Below are 22331 nucleotides of genomic sequence, written 5' to 3'. Positions count from 1 at the left end.
CAAGGTCCCTTCCAACTATTCTGTTATTCTGTGTTCTGTGAGTGGAAAATGCACCCTGCTCTATCAAATGTGTACTCTACTAAAATAATGTGTGGAGTTTGTGACTCCTTTTCTATGTCTCTCTCACCCTGAGACATCGTGCCATCTTTGGAAAAGCTTCCCCATATCCTTTTGTGAGATGTCCCTGCTATTTTACAGAATTCTTACTGCACTTCCTTGTTTTTGGCATGGCAGAGTAGAAAACTTTTCTGCATCCCAATGCAGTAGGAGTTTGTTGGCAGGACAAGGACTGCTCAGGATGAAAAGGAAAACATCATTCCAGTCCCTGTCCAGAGTGGGGGCATCTTAATTGCGTCTAGAGATGGGGTCAGACCCCCATATCACTGCTAAGCTTGTAAGCCGCCCTGAGTCTTCGGAGAAGGGCGGCATATAAATGGAATTAAAATAAAAAAAATTAAAAAAATAATACTTCTTGTGTCACTTTTTCCTGCCTCTTTGTTTAGAGTGCAGTTTTTCTTGTTTGGTCCTTGACAACAGTATGGAATATCTTTCACATACTCCCTTAAATTCAGGACACTGAAGCAGAAAGAGCCTCTGTTTCATTATCCCCTCACTGTCCCTTTGGTTGCACAACTTCTTCTTTAGCCTGAGAGTGTTCTTTGTTGTGCTTGTTGCATTTCCACCTTGGTTTCTTGGCCTGTGATTTCACTGCAAAAGAGAACGTTTACAATATCCTCCTATGAAGCAAAATGAACATTTCTTCTCAGAGTTTCTCAGAGCCAGAGCTTAACCTGCTGGGAGACCGTAAGGTAAAAATTGGTTTACTTATCTGGCTTTGAAGTCCTTTCTGATTCTGGGAGCAGAGCGTAACAATAGCTAAGAGCATTTTCATTTATCAGCCTTGTGATAACAGTATTACATTTTTATCATAAAGGTGGTAATCAGCATTTCAGTATCATATACTTTTTTTTTTATCCCATTTATATCCCGACCTTCTCCGAAGACTCAGGGCGGCTTACAATTTAAAGCACAAATCAATGTGCTTTGCACATTAGAGTTATAAGCTCATTGCACATTTAAATAGGAGAGCAGCATTAATATTGCCAAAACAATAAGTTGCTGTTATTGTTATTGTTCTTTGTTTGATAGGCTTATATCCTCCTTTTCCTCCAGGAGTTCAAGGTGGTATAAAGAACACATCCAATTTTTCTCCACAGCAACCCTGGCAGAGAAAATCACCCAGAATTCAGAAGACACCAGTGAATTTCAGTGGTTGAACCTAGACATGAATTTAGGTCTCTTTGATCCTCATCCAAGACCTTAATCTCTATACTGCACTAGTCCTTTATTATAAGATTTTCTTTTAAAAAAAAAGCATGATAGACGAACTTGGTGGAGCAGTGGGCTAATGCCTCCTTAAGTAACACCAGCTGCCTGCAATTAGTGCAGGTTCACATCCCACCAGGCTCAAGGTTCACTCAGCCTTCCATCCTTCTGAGGTAGGTAAAATGAGGACCCAGATTGTTGGGGGCAATTAAGCTGACTTTGTAATAATGCCACTTGGGGTGTGTGAAAGCCCTAATAAGCAGGCATATACATAGAATGAAGGCTACTGCTAAGCTTGTAAGCTGCCCTGAGTCTTCGGAGAAGGGCGGGATATAAATGGAATTAAAATAAAAAATAAAAATAACTCAGAGGGATGATAGGTGCACTATTGGAATACCAGAATAACCAGTTGGAGACAGATCATTATGGAGAAAATCTATCAATATGCTCTCTAATAAATTGATATCTACTTGATGACACATAATCAGTTTCTAAAGCACGTCAAATCAGATTTTTATCTATTGCTTTTGCACAATTTCCACGTGGATGGAGATTCTCAGTCATCCAGGTAGAATTGTCTGGAAGTTGAGACATGGCAACTGGACATTTTTTCCTTGTTGGTTTGAAACAGTGATAAGCAGCAAAATATTTTGAACCAACAAGAAAAGAAACCCAGTTGCCATGGTTCAACTTCCAGACTATTTCTGCTTCTATAGCTCTAGTGAGCCATGGGGAGAACCTTCATGGGATATTACAGTGCTTCCCCATGAGCTTGAGAAAATCTGCCACTTCCCCCCCCCCCTTTCAGGCTTCTAGGATTTTGCAAAACACCAAGTTCATATTTCTGTTTCCAAGTATTTATCTTTTCCTTTTGCATTCTGTCTCCCTCTCTTGAGAGTGGCAGCAGGAATAGCTTTCTCTGGCTGCTCAGTTTTTGCCTAGTTCTATTTATATGCCACTCGCCTATCCAAAGAGACTGGGTGGTTTACAATACAATAAAACACAAATATACAGTACAAACATTAAAAACATTAAACATTCAAGAATTAGATGAAACTAGGCATCAAATATATGAGCGGTGTGACCTTCTCTCCACCAGCCACCTCCAGCATAAGGTGTCCCCAGTTGGCAGAGCAGGTGCATGATATTCCAAAGGATGGGGGAGACACAGCAGAAAAGGTTCTTCTCCTAGACCCCACCAGTCAGATTTCCTTGACTGACAGGGTCCACAGCATGCCTCTTCTGCTGGAGCAAGTGAGGCAGGCCAATCCTATAGAGTGAAACAGTTCCTCGGTTTATTATCTGCATTCACGACACTGCTATACAGTATTGCGCTCTTACGCCACAGCCATTTCCAGTGGTACTTTCATTTCATTTCATTTATTATATTTGTATACCGCCCTTCTCCCGAAGGACTCAGGGCGGTGAACAGGGCACATATAAAAGTACAGAATACAAAAATTAAAAAAGAATTAAATAAGGGCCCGAGCTAAAACAGTAGAAAAATCCACAATAAAATCCCCAGCACATCCCCCATCAGGCCAGGCCGGCTTGTTCAAATTGGTAGGTCTTCAGACCACGTCGGAAGGAGCAAAGGTCCAGTGCCATCCGGAGCTCAACCGGCAGCTGATTCCATAAAGCCGGGGCACCCACAGAGAAGGCCCTCCCCCTGGGGGCCACCAGCCGACATTCTCTGACCGGTGGCACCCTGAAGAGGCCCTCTCTGTGGGAACGCACAGGGCGGAGGGAAGTTGACGCCGGCAGCAGGTGATCCCCGAGGTACTCCGGACCCAGGCCATGTAGGGCCTTGAAAACCATTACCAAAACCTTGAACCTCACCCAGAAGACAACTGGTAGCCAATGCAGCTCACGGAGCAAAGGTGTAACATGGGAGTACCGGGAAACTCCCAAGACAACTCTCGTGGCTGCATTCTGTACCAGCTGGAGCCTCTGAGTGGTCTTCAAGGGAAGCCCCATGTAGAGAGCGTTGCAGTAGTCCAGACGAGAGGTCACGAGCGCATGAGTGACCATACACAGGGCTTCCCGGTGTCAAGACTCGTCCTGCAACAAGCAGGGTAGATGCCGAACACAGGAACGAGAGACTTCTGCTGCAGTCTAGAAGCGCTTTATTCTTCAGAGCAACAACCGCAACGAGAAACAAAGCCAGCGTTGGCTGCTACCTGCATCCAACGCTGCTATATACACTCCTGAAAACCCCACCCAAACTCCACCCAAACATGCCTCCGCCCTCCCACTCTCTATAACTTCCCCACCCCTCCCCTACAAGGCCTTTTGCCCGTCGCTCAGCCAGGTAAGGCCCCCCCAACGTGCCGCCACCACCGTGCCGTTTCCCCTCACCCACTCCCTGCTGCACCCACCCCCCAACCCCCCTGTCATCGTCCATGTCCGAAGGCCCCAGCCACCCGGTCGCCGCAGCGGGGAGGGACCCATCCCCTAACGGCGTCGCCACACAGTCCTGCGCAGGCATGGCGTCGGAGTCTGACGCAGTCCCCCGCGAGGCCGAAGCTGCTATATCCCCTGCTGTCCGGTAGCTCAACCACAAAGTCCATTGCAATGTCCTGCCAAGGTCGTACGGGGTCTGCCACCTGTTGCAGGAGGCCTGCCGGTTCCTTGGTAGAGGGCCTGGTGGTTGCGCAAATGCGGCACTTCTGCACATAGTTTTCAATGTCCCGTCTCATGGTTGGCCACCAGAACTGGCGGCGGGCCAGATGCAGGGTTTTCACGAACCCGTAATGACCTGCCTGCCTAGCGTCATGGCATTGGTAGAGTGCTTGATCTCGTGCCGCTGCAGGCACATACAACCTGGCCCCGTGCCAAGCTAAACCATTCCGCAACGAGAGGGTGTCAGGGTGCGCCCGCATCCATTCGTCAGTCGCCAACGCTCCCGTACAGGTCCGCAGGAAATCGTCTGTCACGGTGTTGGCCCTGTGCTCCGTCTCCTCCACCGGGCGGGGCGGCGGTACCAGTGCCCGTACTACCTCTTCCTTCCGACAATCGTACTGCGGTAGCCGAGACAAGGCGTCCGCCAGGAAATTCCTACCCCCAGGCACATACTTGAGGCGAAACCGGAAGCGTTGGAAGTACTGGGCCCACCGTACGTCGCCACACAGTCCTGCGCAGGCATGGCGTCGGAGTCTGACGCAGTCCCCCGCGAGGCCGAAGCTTTCGAAGCAGGTAGCAGCCAACGCTGGCTTTCTGTCAAGACTCGTCCTGCAACAAGCAGGGTTGATGCCGAACACAGGAACGAGAGACTTCTGCTGCAGTCTAGAAGCGCTTTATTCTTCAGAGCAACAACCGCAACGAGATACAAAGCCAGCGTTGGCTGCTACCTGCATCCAACGCTGCTATATACACTCCTGAAAACCCCACCCAAACTCCACCCAAACATGCCTCCGCCCTCCCACTCTCTATAACTTCCCCACCCCTCCCCTACAAGGCCTTTTGCCCGTCGCTCAGTCAGGTAAGGCCCCCCCAACGTGCCGCCACCACCGTGCCGTTTCCCCTCACCCACTCCCTGCTGCACCCACCCCCCAACCCCCCTGTCATCGTCCATGTCCGAAGGCCCCAGCCACCCGGTCGCCGCAGCGGGGAGGGACCCATCCCCTAACGGCGTCGCCACACAGTCCTGCGCAGGCATGGCGTCGGAGTCTGACGCAGTCCCCCGCGAGGCCGAAGCTTTCGAAGCCTCCCAGGCCGCAGAGACGCTGAGCTGGCGCAGGCCTCCACCAGGCAAGCCGCAGGCCGGGGAACTTCGTGCCAACATGCCGCCGGGCGAGCACAGCAGCCGCGGCGCGTCCGGAGGCGGCAGAAGCCGCGGCGCGAGTCCCGGAGCCGCCCGAGCCGAGGAGCCGCGCGCAGACGCACCGCCGGGCGAGGGCAGCAGCTGCGGTGCGTCCGGAGGCGGCAGAAGAGGCGGCGTGAGTCCTGGAGCCTCCGAAGCCGGGGAGCCGTGTGACGACGCACCGCCGGGCGAGGCCAGCAGCAGCGGAACGTCCGGAGGCGGCAGAAGAGGCGGCGTGAGTCCTGGAGCCTCCGGAGCCGGGGAGCCACGTGACGACGCGCCGCCGGGTGAGCCCAGCAGCTGCGGCGCGTGTGGAGGCGGCGGGAGAAGCGGCACGGACCCCAGAACTTTCCGAGCCGCTCTGGAGCTGGGTAAGGTCGGCGGGAGGGAAGCAGGTGGTGCAGGGGGGGTGGAGGGGCCCCCCTTCGAGTGTCGGGCTTCCGAGGCCCGACACCCGGTCTAGATAGGGCCACAACTGGCGCACCAGGCGAACCTGGGTGAAAGCGCCCCTAGTCACAGCCACTATATGATCTTCCAAAGTAAGCCGCGAATCTAGGAGGACTCCCAAGTTGCGAGCCCTATCTACGGGGGGTAAAAGCTCACCCCCCCATGGAAAGAGGTGGAATATTCTGAATATCCCGGTATGCCGGTATGCACAGCCACTCAGTCTTGTCGGGGTTGAGTTGAAGTCTGTTCCTCCCCATCCAGACCCGAACCGCCTCCAGGCAACGGGACATCACGTCGAGGGCATCACTGGGGTGGTTTGGGGTCGAAATAAAAAGCTGGGTATCATCAGCATACTGATGATACCCAACTCCAAAACCACGAATGATCTCACCCAGCGGTTTCATGTAGATGTTGAACAGGAGAGGCGAGAGGACCGACCCCTGAGGAACTCCACAAACGAGAGACCTTGTTGCTGCACCTCTCTTCACCTTCTCAGTTTTCAGTTGCTCATGTTTTCTTCAGGCATGTGCCAACAAATTTTGCCATTTTTATTTCATGGGCTCCCTGCCTGGTCTCAAAAGGTTAGCAGTGAAGTAATAATTGGCACTGTTTAATTTAGATGCCACCTTTTTGCTCAGAGTAGCTTGCTTACGGCTAATTAAAAATAGAGAGTACAAAACGTAAGAATACTGTGTCGTGCTTAAAATCAAAACAACATTTAAAACAAGTATCGTTGAAGCTAAAGTTCTGCTCAGCTAATAATTACAAGCTTGGTGAATCACTTTGGGAAGTGCACAGGGGCCATACAAGAAAAGACCCTTTCTTATGTACTAGTCAGATCGAACTTCTGGAAGCAGGAGGAAGCCAGTGGTATACTGGAGCTGGCTTGCAGCAGCCCATTGTTAAATTTTCAGGAATATTGCAAGCCATCCGAAACGTGCCACCTTGTGGCCCGATCAACTGTTTGGATGGCTCACAGCACCACAACTGCATTGGAGCCGGCAGGACCAAATATTTTTCCATTTATCAGCACACCACTGGGGGAATCTTCCAGAACCCTCTCCTGCTGATTTAAACTGCCTAGCAGCTTCAGAATGAAAGAGATAATCCGGGAAATAGTTGAACTGTAAGCTGTTTAGGGTTTTAAAGGTCAGCATAAGCACCTTAACCTGTGCCTGATAGGCAACTGGTTGCCATTTCAGATTTTTCAGTATAATACCATGCAATCTCCGTACCGTGTACCAGTAGCCTGGCTGTTGCATTTTGCACCAATTTCCAGACAGTTTTTAAGGACAGCCCATAATTTAATAATGTTTTTATATATGAATAGTCCAATCCTAATAGTTAATGTATCATTAATGTAACCAGAAGGATTTTTAGGAACTTTTGGGACCCCATTTAGTGGAATGAGCAGGAGTGTCTCTACAGCAGGACAGGTTTGGCATATTCTGAACTAAATGGAACCATATACTTTACTATTTTAAAAGCACACCTAATTGTCTTAAGCTAAGAAGTTTAACTAATTAATTAACCCAGATTTTAAGTAATTCCCAAATTCAATGCAGTTCTGGAATGAATTAGGAGGTCATTGAATCTCACTATTGCCTATTGAAAAGATTTTTGAAAGCCACTGGTAATATGCAGTTACAAATATTTAAACAGTATTATTAGTATGTACTGAATTGGAAGATAATGTGTGTGTGGACAATTAGAGAGGGGTGTGTGTGGACAACTGTTGGACCAGGCTGGGAACAGATGTCCTGAAAAAAATCTATGTGATGGCAGAGGTGATAGTGACATGGTAACGATATATAAGATATAAAGTAAAATAATCTGGAAAATAAGAGAATCAAAAGAGTATGCTACTTTTCTACCCCCACACAAACACAATTTTTCCCAACTACGGTAATCTAAACACTATTTGAAGCTAATCAAGAGACTTGCTTCAAAATGCGTATCAAAATCTGTTGTGCTCTAGAGATGTGAAAAAAGGATTGAACATTTGTTTATTTATTTTTTCTCCATAAACAAATCTAGATGACAAGATGTTTACTATGGGACAGTAAAATTCCCAGGGCCTGTGGCTTGTTCAAATTTAGTCATTTCCTGAAATTAAGCTGAATTTCTATCTCTCTTGATTTTTCCTATAGTTCTTTTCTACTGGACTAATGATTCTGTCACATTATCAATTGGCACCTCTGTGTTTGACTGCTTTAAATCTGCAAGTCCCTAAAAAAACTAAATAACACACTTTGCGTAATTATACTGGGTTACATAATGATATATGAGCTTGAATCCAATAGCTTTTATGTTTTTATTTTTCTTGTTAACATTTTTAAACAGATTTTACAATATCATGTGTCTGATCTGCAAATTCTGGTTTTTATACTGGTTTTATGTGGTGTTCAGACTTCAACATAAAGAAATAAAGCAAAGAATAAGAAGGCTTTTGACAATCTTGTTTATATAAACAAACAATACAGATGAGGAAGTATTTAGGCTCATGAGTCCATCCCTCTGTGAAGTGCAGGAGTCTAAATTAAAGTATCAGAAGACTTCCTAGCCTCTGTTTGAATCATCCATTGAATGAAGGGGAATTCGCAACTTCTCTGGGTAATTGTTCTAACAGGAATTTAGGTAATGTTTGTCTCCAAGAATCAAAAAGTTCCTGTGGTACCAAATTAGTTCTCTTGAGGGTAAAGCAAGACTTGTGGGACCTACCAGTTTAACCCAGATGGGATAGCAGGGCAGGGGAGAGGGAGAAGGAGACACTTGCGGTGGCTTGCACTGGAGTAGGGAAGACAAAACTTCCCAAAGCCACATCTGTAGTGTGAAGTACACGTCGTATTGATCCATGGCATTAATCTCTGCATTAATGTCTCTGTATGATATAAATATAGCTTTGATCTTCAAGAATATTTGACCCTAAAATAATATGAAGCTGTGAACTTGAACAATCTAAACTGAGTTCTTTACTTCATAGATTTCTTTTCATATAACATAGAGAAAATATGAGTTTGAGTCACCAGTTACAGACATCTAAGTGAGTTAATGGTTTGGGCACTTTACTCAAATTCTTATCTCCTTAGGTTTTGCCAGTGAGATCCATGAAAGTCTGTCTCTCTTTCTACACTCCATTGTGCTGTAGCACAGAAGTAATTTTTCCCGTGTTCCAAGATCTCGCCATATCCTCCACATCCTTCAGGTTTGCTATGTTTTGCAATGTAGCTTTCCCTGCCTCAAACAGACAGACTTGCATACCCATACAGGTTTCCTTGAAGAAATTTTCCTTGCATCAGGGAGAAGGTGAGCTAATTCCTCTCTCCTTTCCATTCCTGACTGTACCACCTGGACTCTAGAAGGCTCGGCTTGGCACGTGACTAGTGCAATGGGGTGGAAGGCAATTGCCTTCCATCTGTGTCCTGAATGGCAGCTGTGCCCCTGTGCGTGCTCAGTGCCCTGAAGACTTCATGCTCTGAGCATTAGCTCTGCTCTTTTCAGTCATGTGCAATTCAGGGGGACTGTTCCTGCTTCTGATGGTAGTAATGGACATAAAAACCCAGAAATAGTGTGGCAGATATAGTGCCTGTTCATCCAAACTGTGTTCTTTGCCAGCCCTGCTGACATGACTCATTTTCCCATCTTTGGGCATATGTTGAATGTAGATTGTATAACTACAGTTTGTGTGTGTGTGTGTGTGTGTGTGTGTGTGTGTGTGTGTGGTGTATGTGATATAACCGCATATCTACCTAGTGTAAAAAATGGCCTTTACAAATTAATCAAACTGAGTTTATGGATGGTTACTGAAAACTGGCCCTCGAGAAGGACGTATTGGGCATAATTGCTTTCCACTGAAGAATTCAGAGGCAATTCTTCCTGGTTACTTTTTCCTTTTTAATTCTTTTCTCTTAAGTTCTGTCCTTTTCTTCTCCACAGCTTGCTGTCTCCTTGGTCTAATTTGTCCTGCCATATGATTTGAGGTCTCTGCTTATCCTGGAAGTGTAGCCAGCAAGACGGGATAGCAGGCAAGTGGGAGCCCACATCTTGTCCCAGAACCATGGCAGAAAAATGCAGTCAGGGGTTACTGGTGAGTCTGGGGGTCTCTTGTGGATTCTGCAATATTTTGCTTGAGAAGCTGGTATTAAAAAGAGAGAGAGAGGATGTCTCTTGGCAACTGAGGGAGTCCATAGGATGGGGTGGAGGAAGTGTCTCTTTCAGACTTTTGGCTACTGTTTAAAAAGTCCAGCCCTTTGTGTGCCTCACCCTCCCCACTTGACTGATTTGGGGACTGGCTGGCTTTTGCATTGAGCCTGGGGCTGCATGCTGTATATGAAGGAGCTCTCTGCTAATCACCATTCCCCACCTTCGGTTACCTCCTCTTATCAGGATAGTCCCAGAACAAGAAACAGGATGGGTGGGAAGCTTCCTAAGCCTAATCATGAGAATTTAACCTGAGTAAGAAGATGACTAGGGGAAGGAATGAAATACAAACCTATCCTGAACATAGATCTAATTTATTTAAGAGGTTAACTGTGGCAGCATTGGCGTCTATATTAAGTAGTTACATAGGAAGTCAGGCTCTGTACTGGGATATAGCCAGACTAGATTACGGTCTGTTAGACTATTTGCATTTTTCCCGAGACTGCAAAATAGGACCTCTGCTTTGCTTCCTTAATGCCCCTTGATTATGATTCCTGTCCCAAATAGTGTAGACAGAAGAATGCAGGAAGTGCCTTCCCCAGGCATTACTTCTTCAGAGGTAATGTTACTTCCTCTAGAGTGCTGTAAAGCCACCAAGCATTGCCCAGGAAACAGTCAGTGTCCAGCAGGTGGGAAAAGTTTGGCTCCAGTATGCTGCTATTTGTTTGTGGCTTGGATTTCTGCATTGACAAAGAATGGGGCTCCCAGGAGACGCCTGAAATAGCTTGCACCTCAGCCAGAGGCACCATGCCAGTGTCAGTACTGGAACATGTGGGGGAAGGGAGTCAGATGGCTGCAAAACATATTTGTGTATATATAAGCACACATATAATTGTGGACATAAAGAACCCAGTCTCTTTTCCGCAACATTTCACAAGCACTGTTCATTCCTTTGAGCATATTTTTCCGTATAATTTTATGTTTTATCTTCAGATTGTCTGAGCAGTATCACATATCATGCAAATATGATTTGCATTCATATTTACTTGCAAGCAATACAGTAATATGTACCACTTCCTCCCTCCCCCCCCCATGCATAAGGACACTTCTCTGCCCACTTTTATCAATCCAGAGGGATATGAACAGAAGAACCGGCCTCTATGCCTCTGCTTTCTAGATCCTCCCTATTCAGTTTTGATTGCTAGGAAGTAACACCGATCAGCCAGCATTAATCCATTTGAAAAAATAGACATAAGAAAGAGCTTGCCTTTTGCTGGTCTGTGTTGTATTGGTTTGATTCCAGACAGTAAAGCGTTTGTGTGAAAGCAGTTGGCTGCTTTGAATGGCTCACACTGCTGTGGAAAGTCTACTAGCCAGGGCTTTTTTTTCTCATAGAACGCTCAGAACGGAGTTCCGGCACCTTTTTTGGATGGAACCTTGTAGGTTAGGCAAGGCAGGTTGTATGACACATGTGAGTTCCAGCATCTTTTTCTTTTACAAAAAAAGCACTGCTACTAGCAGAGATTTACAGACGTTTCTGCTTCATACCCCTGTTGTAGTTCATTGCATTTCTTCTTGTGTGCATGATGAATATTTTTGCCTTCTTCCTTTCATGCTGTTGTTGCCTAATATTCAGGAGCTCTTTTGGGGTAGCAGTGTACACTCCAGGATAGAAATGAAGAGGAAAGGCTAGAACACAGAACAAGCCCATGTGAACACTGGCTGCTTTGTGAATACTGCTGTTAAGGACATAATGGTCACTGTCTGTACTTTCTGCACAATATTTTCCTTGACCTCACTGTTTATAGTTCTTTGCTCTAGCCATGTCTATACATGTTTCCCAAAGTGGCAGCCCAAATGGACTTCTGTATGAGCAGAAGATCTGCATGCCCTTTCTCAAAAAAGGGCTGGTCAGCCAGTTGATTGGCTTATCTGTAAATGTTCTGAGCAAGACCCTTGAAGTCTGCAGCAGACATAGCCAAATCTAGTTGCTGGTATAGGCAAGCCATGCAACAAGCTTAGAGTCCCTCAGAGTAATACTTACATATATTGTAGGTGATATTCCTTAGATAACCTGCTCCATGCAGTGAGCTGGAAGGCAGCAAGTGAAGGCTTAGTATAATATTTAAGACACAGCTGGGCGGGCTGCAGTCCATACGCCACGTGTAGCCACTTTTAGCTTTTGTTACCAGCCTCTTTTATGAGCCTTTGCTTCCTGGGATCACATTACGGTACACTCTACGCAAATGTGATGGCAAAGCACCAAACCATAACCATCATATCTGACAATAAATTTTAGCAAAAACAAAAGAAGATGAAATACTGCTGTTGTAAGCCTGTGTAACGCCTAGAAAACTGAAAGGTGAAACCAGAAAATGTGGAGCAGCACCAAAAATGCTGCTTCACTTGATGACATCACTATATCATAGGCTCTAACTTATAGAGCCTGCACTTGGCATGAAAACCTTTAATTGGTCCTGTCCATCCTGTGTCAATGAGTCACTGGGACAGCCATCAAGAGCTTTCTGGGACAGGGAAGATTCTAATCCCCTCAGTGTGCTGCCTAGACATTCTTGAAATAGTATCATAAGCTCATCATCCACTAATACCCTATCCCAAGATAGATACAGCATCTTATAGCCTGTTGCTGTTTATGAGATACGTAGCCCTATAAATTGGTTTAATAAATAAATAAATAAATAATTGAATAATTTCCTTAGATCCTTCCCTTTGGGGATTGACCATTATTGTTGATTCCTTATAAGTATCTCTTTCTTATGAATATTTTTTTCTTGTAATTTTAAATCAACAAACATGTCCTAGGACAAAATGTTTCAGTGTGAAACCCACAGAGAATTTTCCCAACAGAGAAGACTATTACCGTAGGTGCTCTGATATGCGTAATAACCTTTCTATCCTTTTTGATACATTTTCAACTCCTATTCATTTTCTTATGGCCCAGTTGTGACTTGGACTTTGCTCTACAAGTAAATTTTTAGTAATCCAGACCCTTTTCAATAATTCTTCAGTATCTGGATCTTATTAAAGCCAATGCTTGACAAAAGGCCCCATTCTGATGTTTGAACGTGGGCCATGCAGCATAAGATAAATATGAAATGGTGAGGGAGTGCAACATTTTGCTTTGATTTCTGAATTTTATTATACTTATTCACACATCAAGAAATACAACTCCTAATTAAGTGAACTGTAGCATTTAGATCAGTACCACCATGCTTCCCCTTTCCTTGATGTTGGTTTTTGACGAGGGAGCAAAATGGACAAATGTTTTGGAGATCATTAGTAACTGGGTTATTAGAATAACACTCTGCTTTGGGTAACTATTTTAAGCCTATTTTGCCTTTTCCAACTAAATGCTCTCTAAGATGTCGTTAGGACATCTTAATTCATAATTCCCACATCATGTATATGGGAAGATCCCAGTTTAGAAGGCTGTTATGTTGTTATGGAAAACAAGAATGTTCAGTGTTAATCAACAACCCTGGGGATGGGGCTCTTGTTTGGTTAAAGAGCTATAATGATGTGGACTCTCTTACATACCAAGTAAGGAATATGCTGGACAATAACCTGTCTAAAATTCCAAGAGTTTAATTCTTACATAGTTTTTAGCAACAATACTTTGATATGCTTTTCAGCTTTCCAGTCTGAGCTGCAGCCCTGGTATTCCCTGAAAGTCTTCCATCCTAGTGCTAATCAGGTCCAACCTTGTTTAGCTTCCAAGCCCAGAAGAGGTCAGCCACAATAGCAAATATGGGGAATCAGCCATCAGATGACAGGCAGAGTGTTGTGATGCAAGCCATACATCTTTTGATGTACAGGTGACACACAACAAAGGGATGGGACTTGCATCACAGCAATATGTTTTCTGTCTTGCCTGTTTCAACACACACACACATACAACCCACAGACACTCTTAGTCTGATGTAGCTGAAGTGTGGCAAAATTTTAAGAATACTTAAAAGTATTTAAGAATACTTCATAGACCCAATTACTTTGCAGTATATTGGTCTGGGAATAAGGCTGCACCCTCCCATTCGCAGAACTAACACTAAAAGAGTCCTTATGGCCAAATCAGTTCATCCTGGTTAAAGAAATTGGCTGCTAAATCCAGTTGCCCTACTTGGAGGAGGGAATACAAATCCTGCTGTATCCAGAGAGAAGCTGACATGTGGAATTCAATATTTCTTCCATATTCTGAATAGTGATTGGCAAAAAAGATGATGAAATAGAGAGACCAGGCTTGCCAACTAAGGGAGAGTTGAGAGGAACTACAAAAGGCAACAAATCTTTTAGGAAGTCAAAACTTAGATTTAGATAGAATAGGTTGTTCTTATAGCTACAAACATGCATCACTGTTGTTACTGTGCAGATTTTAACTATTACAGTAGAGCTATCAGTGATAACAAAAAGTGTTTTGAGGCACAGGAAACAGAGGTTTGAATATTTATCTTTTATGGATGCTGTGCTATAAATCTGAACTTTGGAGCATTTTTATTCCATTTCTTGCTGAATCTTGGAAATCAATCCATTAAAAAACTTGACAAAACATTCCTCTTTTACAAAGTATGTGTATTAGTGGGAAAGAGAGGCAAAGTTATGATTACCAAATATTTTTTACACTGTAATATTTTTATAGTAACTTTATGCCAGGGGGGATAAAGGGAGGGAGGGAAAGAGTTTAAAAATCTTAAGTGACAGCAAGCAGATGCCAAGACAGATTTCTCTCTGCCCCAGTGTACAAATAAGACTTAGTACAACTAATAAATATCAGGGTGGGTGGAGGAGGTAAACCTGAGAAAAACAGCTCTGTCCATTCCATTCCTTCCTGAGTCCAGATAGACAAGGTTGACGCTCCAGCCAGTGTCCTGGGTGTCAAACCTGATTGCGTCACGTGACATATCACGATGTTTTTTGCCTTTGCGGAGCTGGGGTGGGTGTGGCTTGCACGTGGCACGTCTGGACCTCAGGCTGCCAGTTTGACACCCAGTTCCAGAGTTGCTGCAGGATGACATCTGGAGAAACAATCCAGCATTTGATACAGCTTAAATTTTAAAGACCTGTCAGAAAACCCAGTAACTACATGGAAGGCTACCGGCTGGTATGAATCTTGAAACATTAAGACAGTTGCCTGTTTCACAGTGCTGAGATCCATGTACTAATTCTCTTTGTTTCTCTGATACACCTGGAAAGTGTGTAAGTGTGTGCAAACATTTTCTAAAGAGGTGCATTTCCGACTCCCCCAAACCTTAGTGCCATTCTTGCTTGCTTATTTTAAGGACATGATGTTTTGTCCTTGTAATTGCTGTTGCTGGCACAACAATTCAGCCAGTGGCTCCTGACTTTTGAGCAGTTTCTCTGTCTGCTTGGATGCTTACAGCATCTTTTGGAGTATTTTTAGGTGGCAAAGGAGTAGGGGCCACCAAGGTGTTTATTTCAGAGTCAATGCAAGGGGGTTACACTCCAAATTGTGAGGTTGTGAATTAATGTGAGACATTGGACTTGTTTGTGGAGAGTTCAGAAACAGCCTTGGCTCATGCATGTTGGCCCCTGACCAAGCCACCTCCTGCGCACCCTCACACACACACAGAGGGGGTGCCGAGTCTTTTATTAGGCTGCGGAAGTATGTCTGTTTGGAATAATAAGATGGAACAGAGGGAAGTTAGGGGGTTGATGTGGATTTTCTGCCTGAGCAGCCCTGGAGAATTGATGCCCAATCGTCAGCAGGGCCTGAGAAAATAGCCTTAGGATGTATGTGCCTGGCACAGGACACTTCCCCACATCCTCCAGAATGACAGGGACAAAACTTCCACCTGTGAATGGGGGAGCTAGATCTCATACTTGGGGAAAATAATTTCTCTCTCCAGAAGACAGTTATTATTACCTGACTGGTTGCCCTTGTTCCTGAAGTCTAAAGTGAAATTTAGGAAAGATGGAGCTTAGGCTGCCTGGCCATGTGCATTCAAACATGCATCAGTGTCTTTGGCACCCATATGCTTTAATGCCTCAGTATTATGATTTGCAACTAGTGGTGGTCAGTGTAGACGCACATGGATGCTGTATGTGAGAAAAGGTTTGAGAAGATCTTTCTGTCCTCTTGGATGAATAAACACTCAAAGCCAGCAGTGGCTTTGTAAACTGCTCTGCCATAGCCTCCCAATTTACTAGTTGTTCCTTCCTTTATTGTGCTATTACTGCTGGTATCCTTTTGTTTATTTTTAGTCAGGGGTCCCACAGTTTGCCTTCTGGAATCTGGATGAAACATTTAATCCTAGGCTGGAGTTCAGACCAATATCTCAAAAGTACTAGCTTATTTAGCATTGCACACTCATTAAACTTTTCAGATATTAAGACTTGGTCGATTTTATTTGATAGTTAGTTCTTCTGCTAAAACTCCACAGCACTGCTGGGCCTGATGGTTTTCATATAATAATATTGCAAGCAGAGGGGATTTAAACCCTCTCCAAATATGAGCCAGAAATTTACTCTTTATCTTTTCCAGTAATATCAACCCAAGTCCAAAAAAGCATTATTAAAAAACTGAGTCCAAAAACATTTTAAAAATCCATAATGTTCTATCCCAGGTGAAAAAACACAGTAAACTATGTTTTATTTTCACTTATTTATTAGCTCAAATATTGAAAGCAATTTTGTGTATAACAAGCATATTGACTTAACTTCGTCAGCTTGAAGGATGCTAAATTATTGATATACATTTGCAAGTAAGTACAAGCTAAATGGGAAACTTTAGTAGAATGTTTATTTATCTGTTCAAAAAACAGTATAAGGTAGCTGCCAAGTTTGCAAACACTGCTTGAGAAAAATCATCAAGGCTATAGAATTTGTAATTGAAAATGGAGATGTCTCTCAATGTAAAACTCTGATGCCAAGAAACAACATAACTGGTAACTTCCACTTCACTTAATGCCGTTATATGTATCTTAAGTCAGGTTGAGTAAAATCAAGATTTTATGCAAACGCTCAGAGTTTATAACCTAGGAGATTTCTCTATGAAAACAGATGTTCGAGCACCAACACGCTTGGATTCTCTGATGTGGGAAGATGTGTTTAACAGCAGCAGCAAGGGAGAACTGTATGCCATCACCCCTTGTTTTCTCTACCCAGAGATACCTTTCCCTGCTGCATCCCAGCAGATACATTCAGTGTGAAATTCAGAGGAAGAATATTTCATTGAAAATATATTTCTTTTTAATGTCCTCTCTTCCCTCCAAAGGATAAATGACAATGCATGATAACTTTTGAGTTTTAGATCCTGAAATTATATGCAGAGCCTTAGGGTTGATAAGCTTTTTTTCATACTTTTTTCCGCATTATGAGAGACGTCGAGTGACTGCAGTTTATTTCACAATATCCAAATTAGATTAACTACAAGTATATTGCTGTTCTTTGGTGAATAGGACAAAGTGGATTTTAGATATGTGAAATCAAGTTTTATATGTTCTGAAATATGTGTGCAAGATATTTTAAGAAATACAGGTCTGCATTTGTTTATTCTGGTGTAAACATTCATTGCCAGATTTTTTTCAAGAGAATTTAAAACACGTAAATGTAGTTAACTTTTAATGGGACCTTTCTCTTGTAATAAACACATTTTAAAATTACACAGAAGTTATTCCATAATTTTATAACAAGAATTTTTAAATATTTTAATAAAATATTTTATATATTAATTGTGCTAACTGTGATACTATACTATAATCAAAGTAAATATAAAAGGTAAAAGTAAAGGTTCCCCCGCACATGCATGGTAGTCGTTTCCGACTCTAGGGGCCGGTGCTCATCTCCGTTTCAAAGCCGAAGAGCCAGCGCTTGTCCGAGGACGTCTCCGTGGTCATGTGGCCGGCATGACTAGACGCCAAAGGCTCACGGAACGCTGTTACCTTCCCACCATAGTGGTCCCTATTTTTCTACTTGCATTTTTACATGCTTTCGAACTGCTAGGTTGGCAGAAGCTGGGACGAGTAACAGGCGCTCACTCTGCTACGCGGCACTCGGGATTCGACCCGCCGAACTGCTGATCTTCTGATCGACAAGCTCAGTGTCCTAACCCACTGAGCCACCGCGTATATAGCTGTATTTAATTTTGATTAAATATATCTGCCTTTTAAGATGGGTATTTTAATCTTCCTAATCTGTTATTATTTAATACCAATATAATCTTTAAAAACATTATTATATGAATAGATCTATTTTAGTTTTCTTCTTTAATAGTTTCATTTCTTTAATTTTTTAAAAGTAAAATGGCTGATATTTTATTATATATATACTGTAGAAGCACCCAGATGACTTTAGCTGATCTTGAAAACCTATGCAGGATTGGACCTAGTTATTTCTTGAATAGGAGAACACCAGGAAATCCCAGGATTGTTAATTGTTAGCTGCACTGTAATTTTATGTTCCAATTCAGGTTCACAATCAACTTCCTCTGACTTTTTTTTATAAATGTTGCTTGTTTGTTTGTTAGAGCTACCAATAAGCGTTGCCATCATAAATATTTTAGAATAAAAAAAAGATAAAGGATTCTCCTGTCCGACGCTAGTGGGCAGTGCTCATCTCTGTTTTTTAGCTGAGGGAGCCAGTGCTGTCCAAAGAGACTCCTGTGGTTATGTGGACAGCATGACTATATACCAAGGCGGTTGGAAGGCTGTTACCTTCCCACCAATGTGGTACCTATTTATCTATTTGCATTTGCATGTTTTCAAACTGCTAGGTGGGCCGGAGCTGGGGCAAGTAATGGGAGCTCACCGCATTGCACAGTACTCGGGGCTCGAATCCAGATTGTCAGCTTTCCAGCTGACAAGCTCAGCCTCTTTAACTGCTGAACCATAGCATCCCCCTTACCCTTAACTGATAATTACTATTATTTTATAATTACATATCAGTTCAGGTTCCAACCCTACAGTAATGGCAGTGGCTAAGAAGTGGCTTAAGTATGAGTAGACACATATATGGTTAAGTTGCAGAGATACCATCAATGAGATTTTCCTGAGAGTAATTCTCTGGGGGAAAAAATGATATTATGAATAAGGATACAGAGTTGCGGCTTGAGTGGCATACAAATTTAATAATATAATAAATATAAATATAACTCTGAAGCATTTATTTCTTGGTATATGTTGTGATTAATCCTTCTAAGATGTCTGTTTATTTGTTTCTTTGTTTCTTTGTTTGTTTGTTACATTTAAGTCAGGGTTGATTTTCTGGCAACTGCCTGGACAAGCCCTTGCAATTTTCTTGTCAGGTTTTCAGAAATGGTTTGCCGTTGTCTGCTTCTGAGGGCTGAGGGAGAGTCACTGACGCAAGTCATCCAACTGGCTTAGTGTGTAAGGCATGGCTAGGACTTGTAGTCCCTTAGTTTCTAGTCTGCTGCATTACTGCAGCAAAATGTATAATGCGGATAGTCCTCAACTTATGACCATTTGTTATAGTGACTGTTCAAAGTTACGATGCCTTAGCAATAGTAGTTCCAGTTTCAGTTGTGGTCCTAACTTGAGGACTACCTGTAGTGGTAAAATATTCCTAAACTAAAAATACAGCATGGATTGAGTTTTCTGTCTTATCTTTGTCTACCATACCTCTCAGATCTATTGATACATGCATATTTGTTTTTTAACAGTAATACTGCTTATATTGTAAAGTTCTTTGCATGTTGAATGTTTGAACAATTTCTAGTCTGATATTTGTCATGGCTCAAGAAGGATGCAAGGTGCAGATTAAAAATGTTTGCATTCCTTATTTTATCTTATAGCACATGGTTATAGCACATGGTTATTGTTTTATTAATGCTGGATAAAAATTAAATCTTCCCTGTGCTAAAGAGTTGAAGGAACTATCCTAAATCTCATGAACATCTGCTGGAGGCTCTTTATCTTAAACAAGTGGTTGCATAAGTATATTCAGTTATTTCAAACAGCCCTTGAATTGCCGCATAAGCTAGAAAAAGACCGATACCTGTTGTGACATTACTGCTATCAGAGCATGAGATGTCTTTGCATTCAGTGGCATATTTAATTCCACCATCACCTCTTCCCCGAATTTGTGTCCCTTTATGTCAGGGGTGTCAAACTCAATTTCATTGAGGGCCGCATCAGCATTGCGGTTGCCCTCAAGGGGCCAGGTGGGTATGGCCAGGGTGGGCATGGCCTACTGGGTGGGCGTGGCTAGAGTGCCTATGGCCTACTGGGTGGGCATGGCCAGCTTGACATCGTTCGCATCAAGGGTGCCTATGGGGGCCTGGGCAGGAGTCGGACAGATCTGAGGGCCTCTGGCAGAAGGAGATGGGACCGGGGCAAGTGCCAAGGCAGTGGGGGCCGTTCCCTCACTGTTTCCAGGATGGCTTTGCGGGCCACATGAAACCACTTCGCGGGCTGGATCCGGCCCCCCGGGCCTTGTGTTTGACATGTCTGCTTTATGTTATGCTGGCTTGGTTTTAGTGTTGGTATAACTTGCATGGTGTAAATAAGCTAAGCCAAAGATATTTCCCTATTTCATATCTTTTAAATGGAAAGGCTTTTTTTTTTGCTTTTTGGGTGAGATTGTAAGAACAGCTCTGTTACATTAAGCTAAGGCCACTCTTCATCCAGTATTTTCTTTCTCTCAGTGACCAACCAGATACCACTGTTTACAAGAAGATATTTCCTAAGAACTGAAATTTGAAGATAGTAATGAGTCATGAATTGTTTCTGTCCCCTTTTAAAGCTATCCAGGTTAGTGGCCATTCCTATGTCTTGTCATTCCCATGTTTTTAAAATTAATTTTGTTGAAAGTTTTAAAGAGATCATAAAAACTAATGCAAACTTGTATGAAATAGAGAAAACAAAGAAAAAGGAGAGAGAGGGAAAAAAGAAAAAAATAGTAATGAAAAAGAATAAAAAGAAACAGAAAGAACCTTCTGATTTATTCGACAGCAAATGTAAACATGGTTACAAAATTATCTCTTACTCTATGATTATGAAATAGCTAACTTTTTTCCTATCGTCAAAACTACAAGTCATAAGTAATTTTTTTGTTGTTGTTTTATGCAAAAAAGTCTATACGGGATTTCCAGTCAGCCATCAATGTGGCTAGTGTCTTTTCTCTGATCAAGGAAGTCAATTTAGCAATCTCTGAAAGCTCCATCATGTTCACCAACCATTCCTCCGTTGTGGGGAGTGTCAAACTTTTCCACTTTCAAGCATACAATAGTCTTCCTGCAGTTGTCACATATAAACATAAAATTCCATGACTTTTTCTAGTTGCTTGTCTAATGAGTCCCAAAAGAAAAATCTCTGGTTTCAGTTGTACTTTAATCTGTAAAATCTTCTGAATTAATATATGTATTTGTATCCAAATTGTTTTGGCTTTTTTACATGACCACGAAAGATGATAAAATGTCCTCTCTTGGTCACATTTCCAGCAAAAATTTGAAGCACCTTTATACATTCTAGAAAATTTCTCTGGTGTCAAATGCCAACTATATATCATTTTCTAAAGATTCTCGTTAAGATTAAAACATAATTCAAATTTCAGTCTTTTCAGCCACTTGTTTTCCTGTTGTCCATTTGTATACTGTGGAAAGTTTTTAGCCTATTTAAACATACATTCTTTCACTTAATCTTGTTCTCATATTTTAACAAAAGTTTATACATTTTAGCAATAACATATTCATCATTAGTACATAATTCTGTTTCAAACTCAGTTTTACATTATTCAAAACAAAAACTATAATCCACTTTAATGCTTTCTGGTAATTGTATATAAGAAAGCCACTGACAAATCGATTGTCAAGTCTTCTCTTGACTTTATTTTACAATCTCCTTGAGAAAATTCTAGTACCTAATGATAAGTTAGTCATTTGTTTATCATTTCTTGTCTATAAGATGCTTCTTGAGCTGAAAGCTACACAGGTGTTTTCAGGTAAAACCTAAATTTGTAAGGAATTCCAATATTGCCCTTTTATTGTTCTTGTTAGTGGTATCAGCACAATTACGTTTTCCAGCTTATGTAAGTAGTGAAGATTTCAGTGAAGTTTACAATAAATGTCAGAAAAGGGAATAATTCAACTGTATTCTTAAACAATTGTAAACGTGCTGGAGGTTTTCAAGAAAAGATTGGAAAATCGTTTGCCCGGGATGATGTAAGACCTCCTGCCATTGGGCAGAGGGATGGACTAGACAACCTCCAAGGTCCCTTCCAGTCTGATGATTCAATAATTCTGTTAGGCTGTTATGTCTTTATTATGTCTTTATTATCCCCTCTCCCTATGCATCTGGCTGTATGCTGATGTCTGAGGCTTCCCTCTCATATCTCCTTACAGTTCATAGCAGGCAACTGATTTTTGAGGAATTTATGAAATGCCTTGACATAGCATGTGGGGAAATGGCTTTTACAAGCCCTTCTTTATGGTTTCTTTTACTCAGATATGATCTGTGTTTTACTTACAGTTTAATATTTATGATTTTGCCTGCCTATTTTTCTTTATTTTACTTTACAATGCTTTACAGCCTGCTCCAATCCCAAAGGATTTTGACGGGGATATAGCAGATTTCATAATATAATTTAATGTGATTGAATTACTCCATTTAAATAAAATAGTAATGCT

General features: G+C 42.6%; 1 protein-coding gene across 5 annotated transcripts in view; it reads left to right on the top strand.

Moving 5' to 3' along the window:
• SLC6A9 (solute carrier family 6 member 9) overlaps positions 1–22331 on the top strand; it is a 61607-nt gene that overhangs the window by 5773 nt on the left and 33503 nt on the right. For 2 of the 5 annotated variants that reach the window (XM_083358312.1, XM_083358314.1), the window contains exon 2: positions 9512–9662. In XM_083358312.1, coding sequence (XP_083214438.1) covers positions 9633–9662 — 30 coding nt within the window. In that variant the 5' untranslated portion in view covers positions 9512–9632. Of the gene's footprint in view, positions 1–8664; positions 8781–9511; positions 9663–20351; positions 20458–22331 lie in introns of those variants that run through there. The other 3 variants (XM_083358313.1, XM_083358310.1, XM_083358311.1) reach the window with 3 other exon arrangements.

This window comes from Vipera ursinii (genome assembly GCF_947247035.1).
Source record: "Vipera ursinii genome assembly, chromosome: 3".
Lineage (NCBI taxonomy): Eukaryota > Metazoa > Chordata > Lepidosauria > Squamata > Viperidae > Vipera > Vipera ursinii.
The sequence above is the reverse complement of the archived record's forward strand: the minus strand, read 5'-3'. Positions and strand labels throughout refer to the sequence as shown.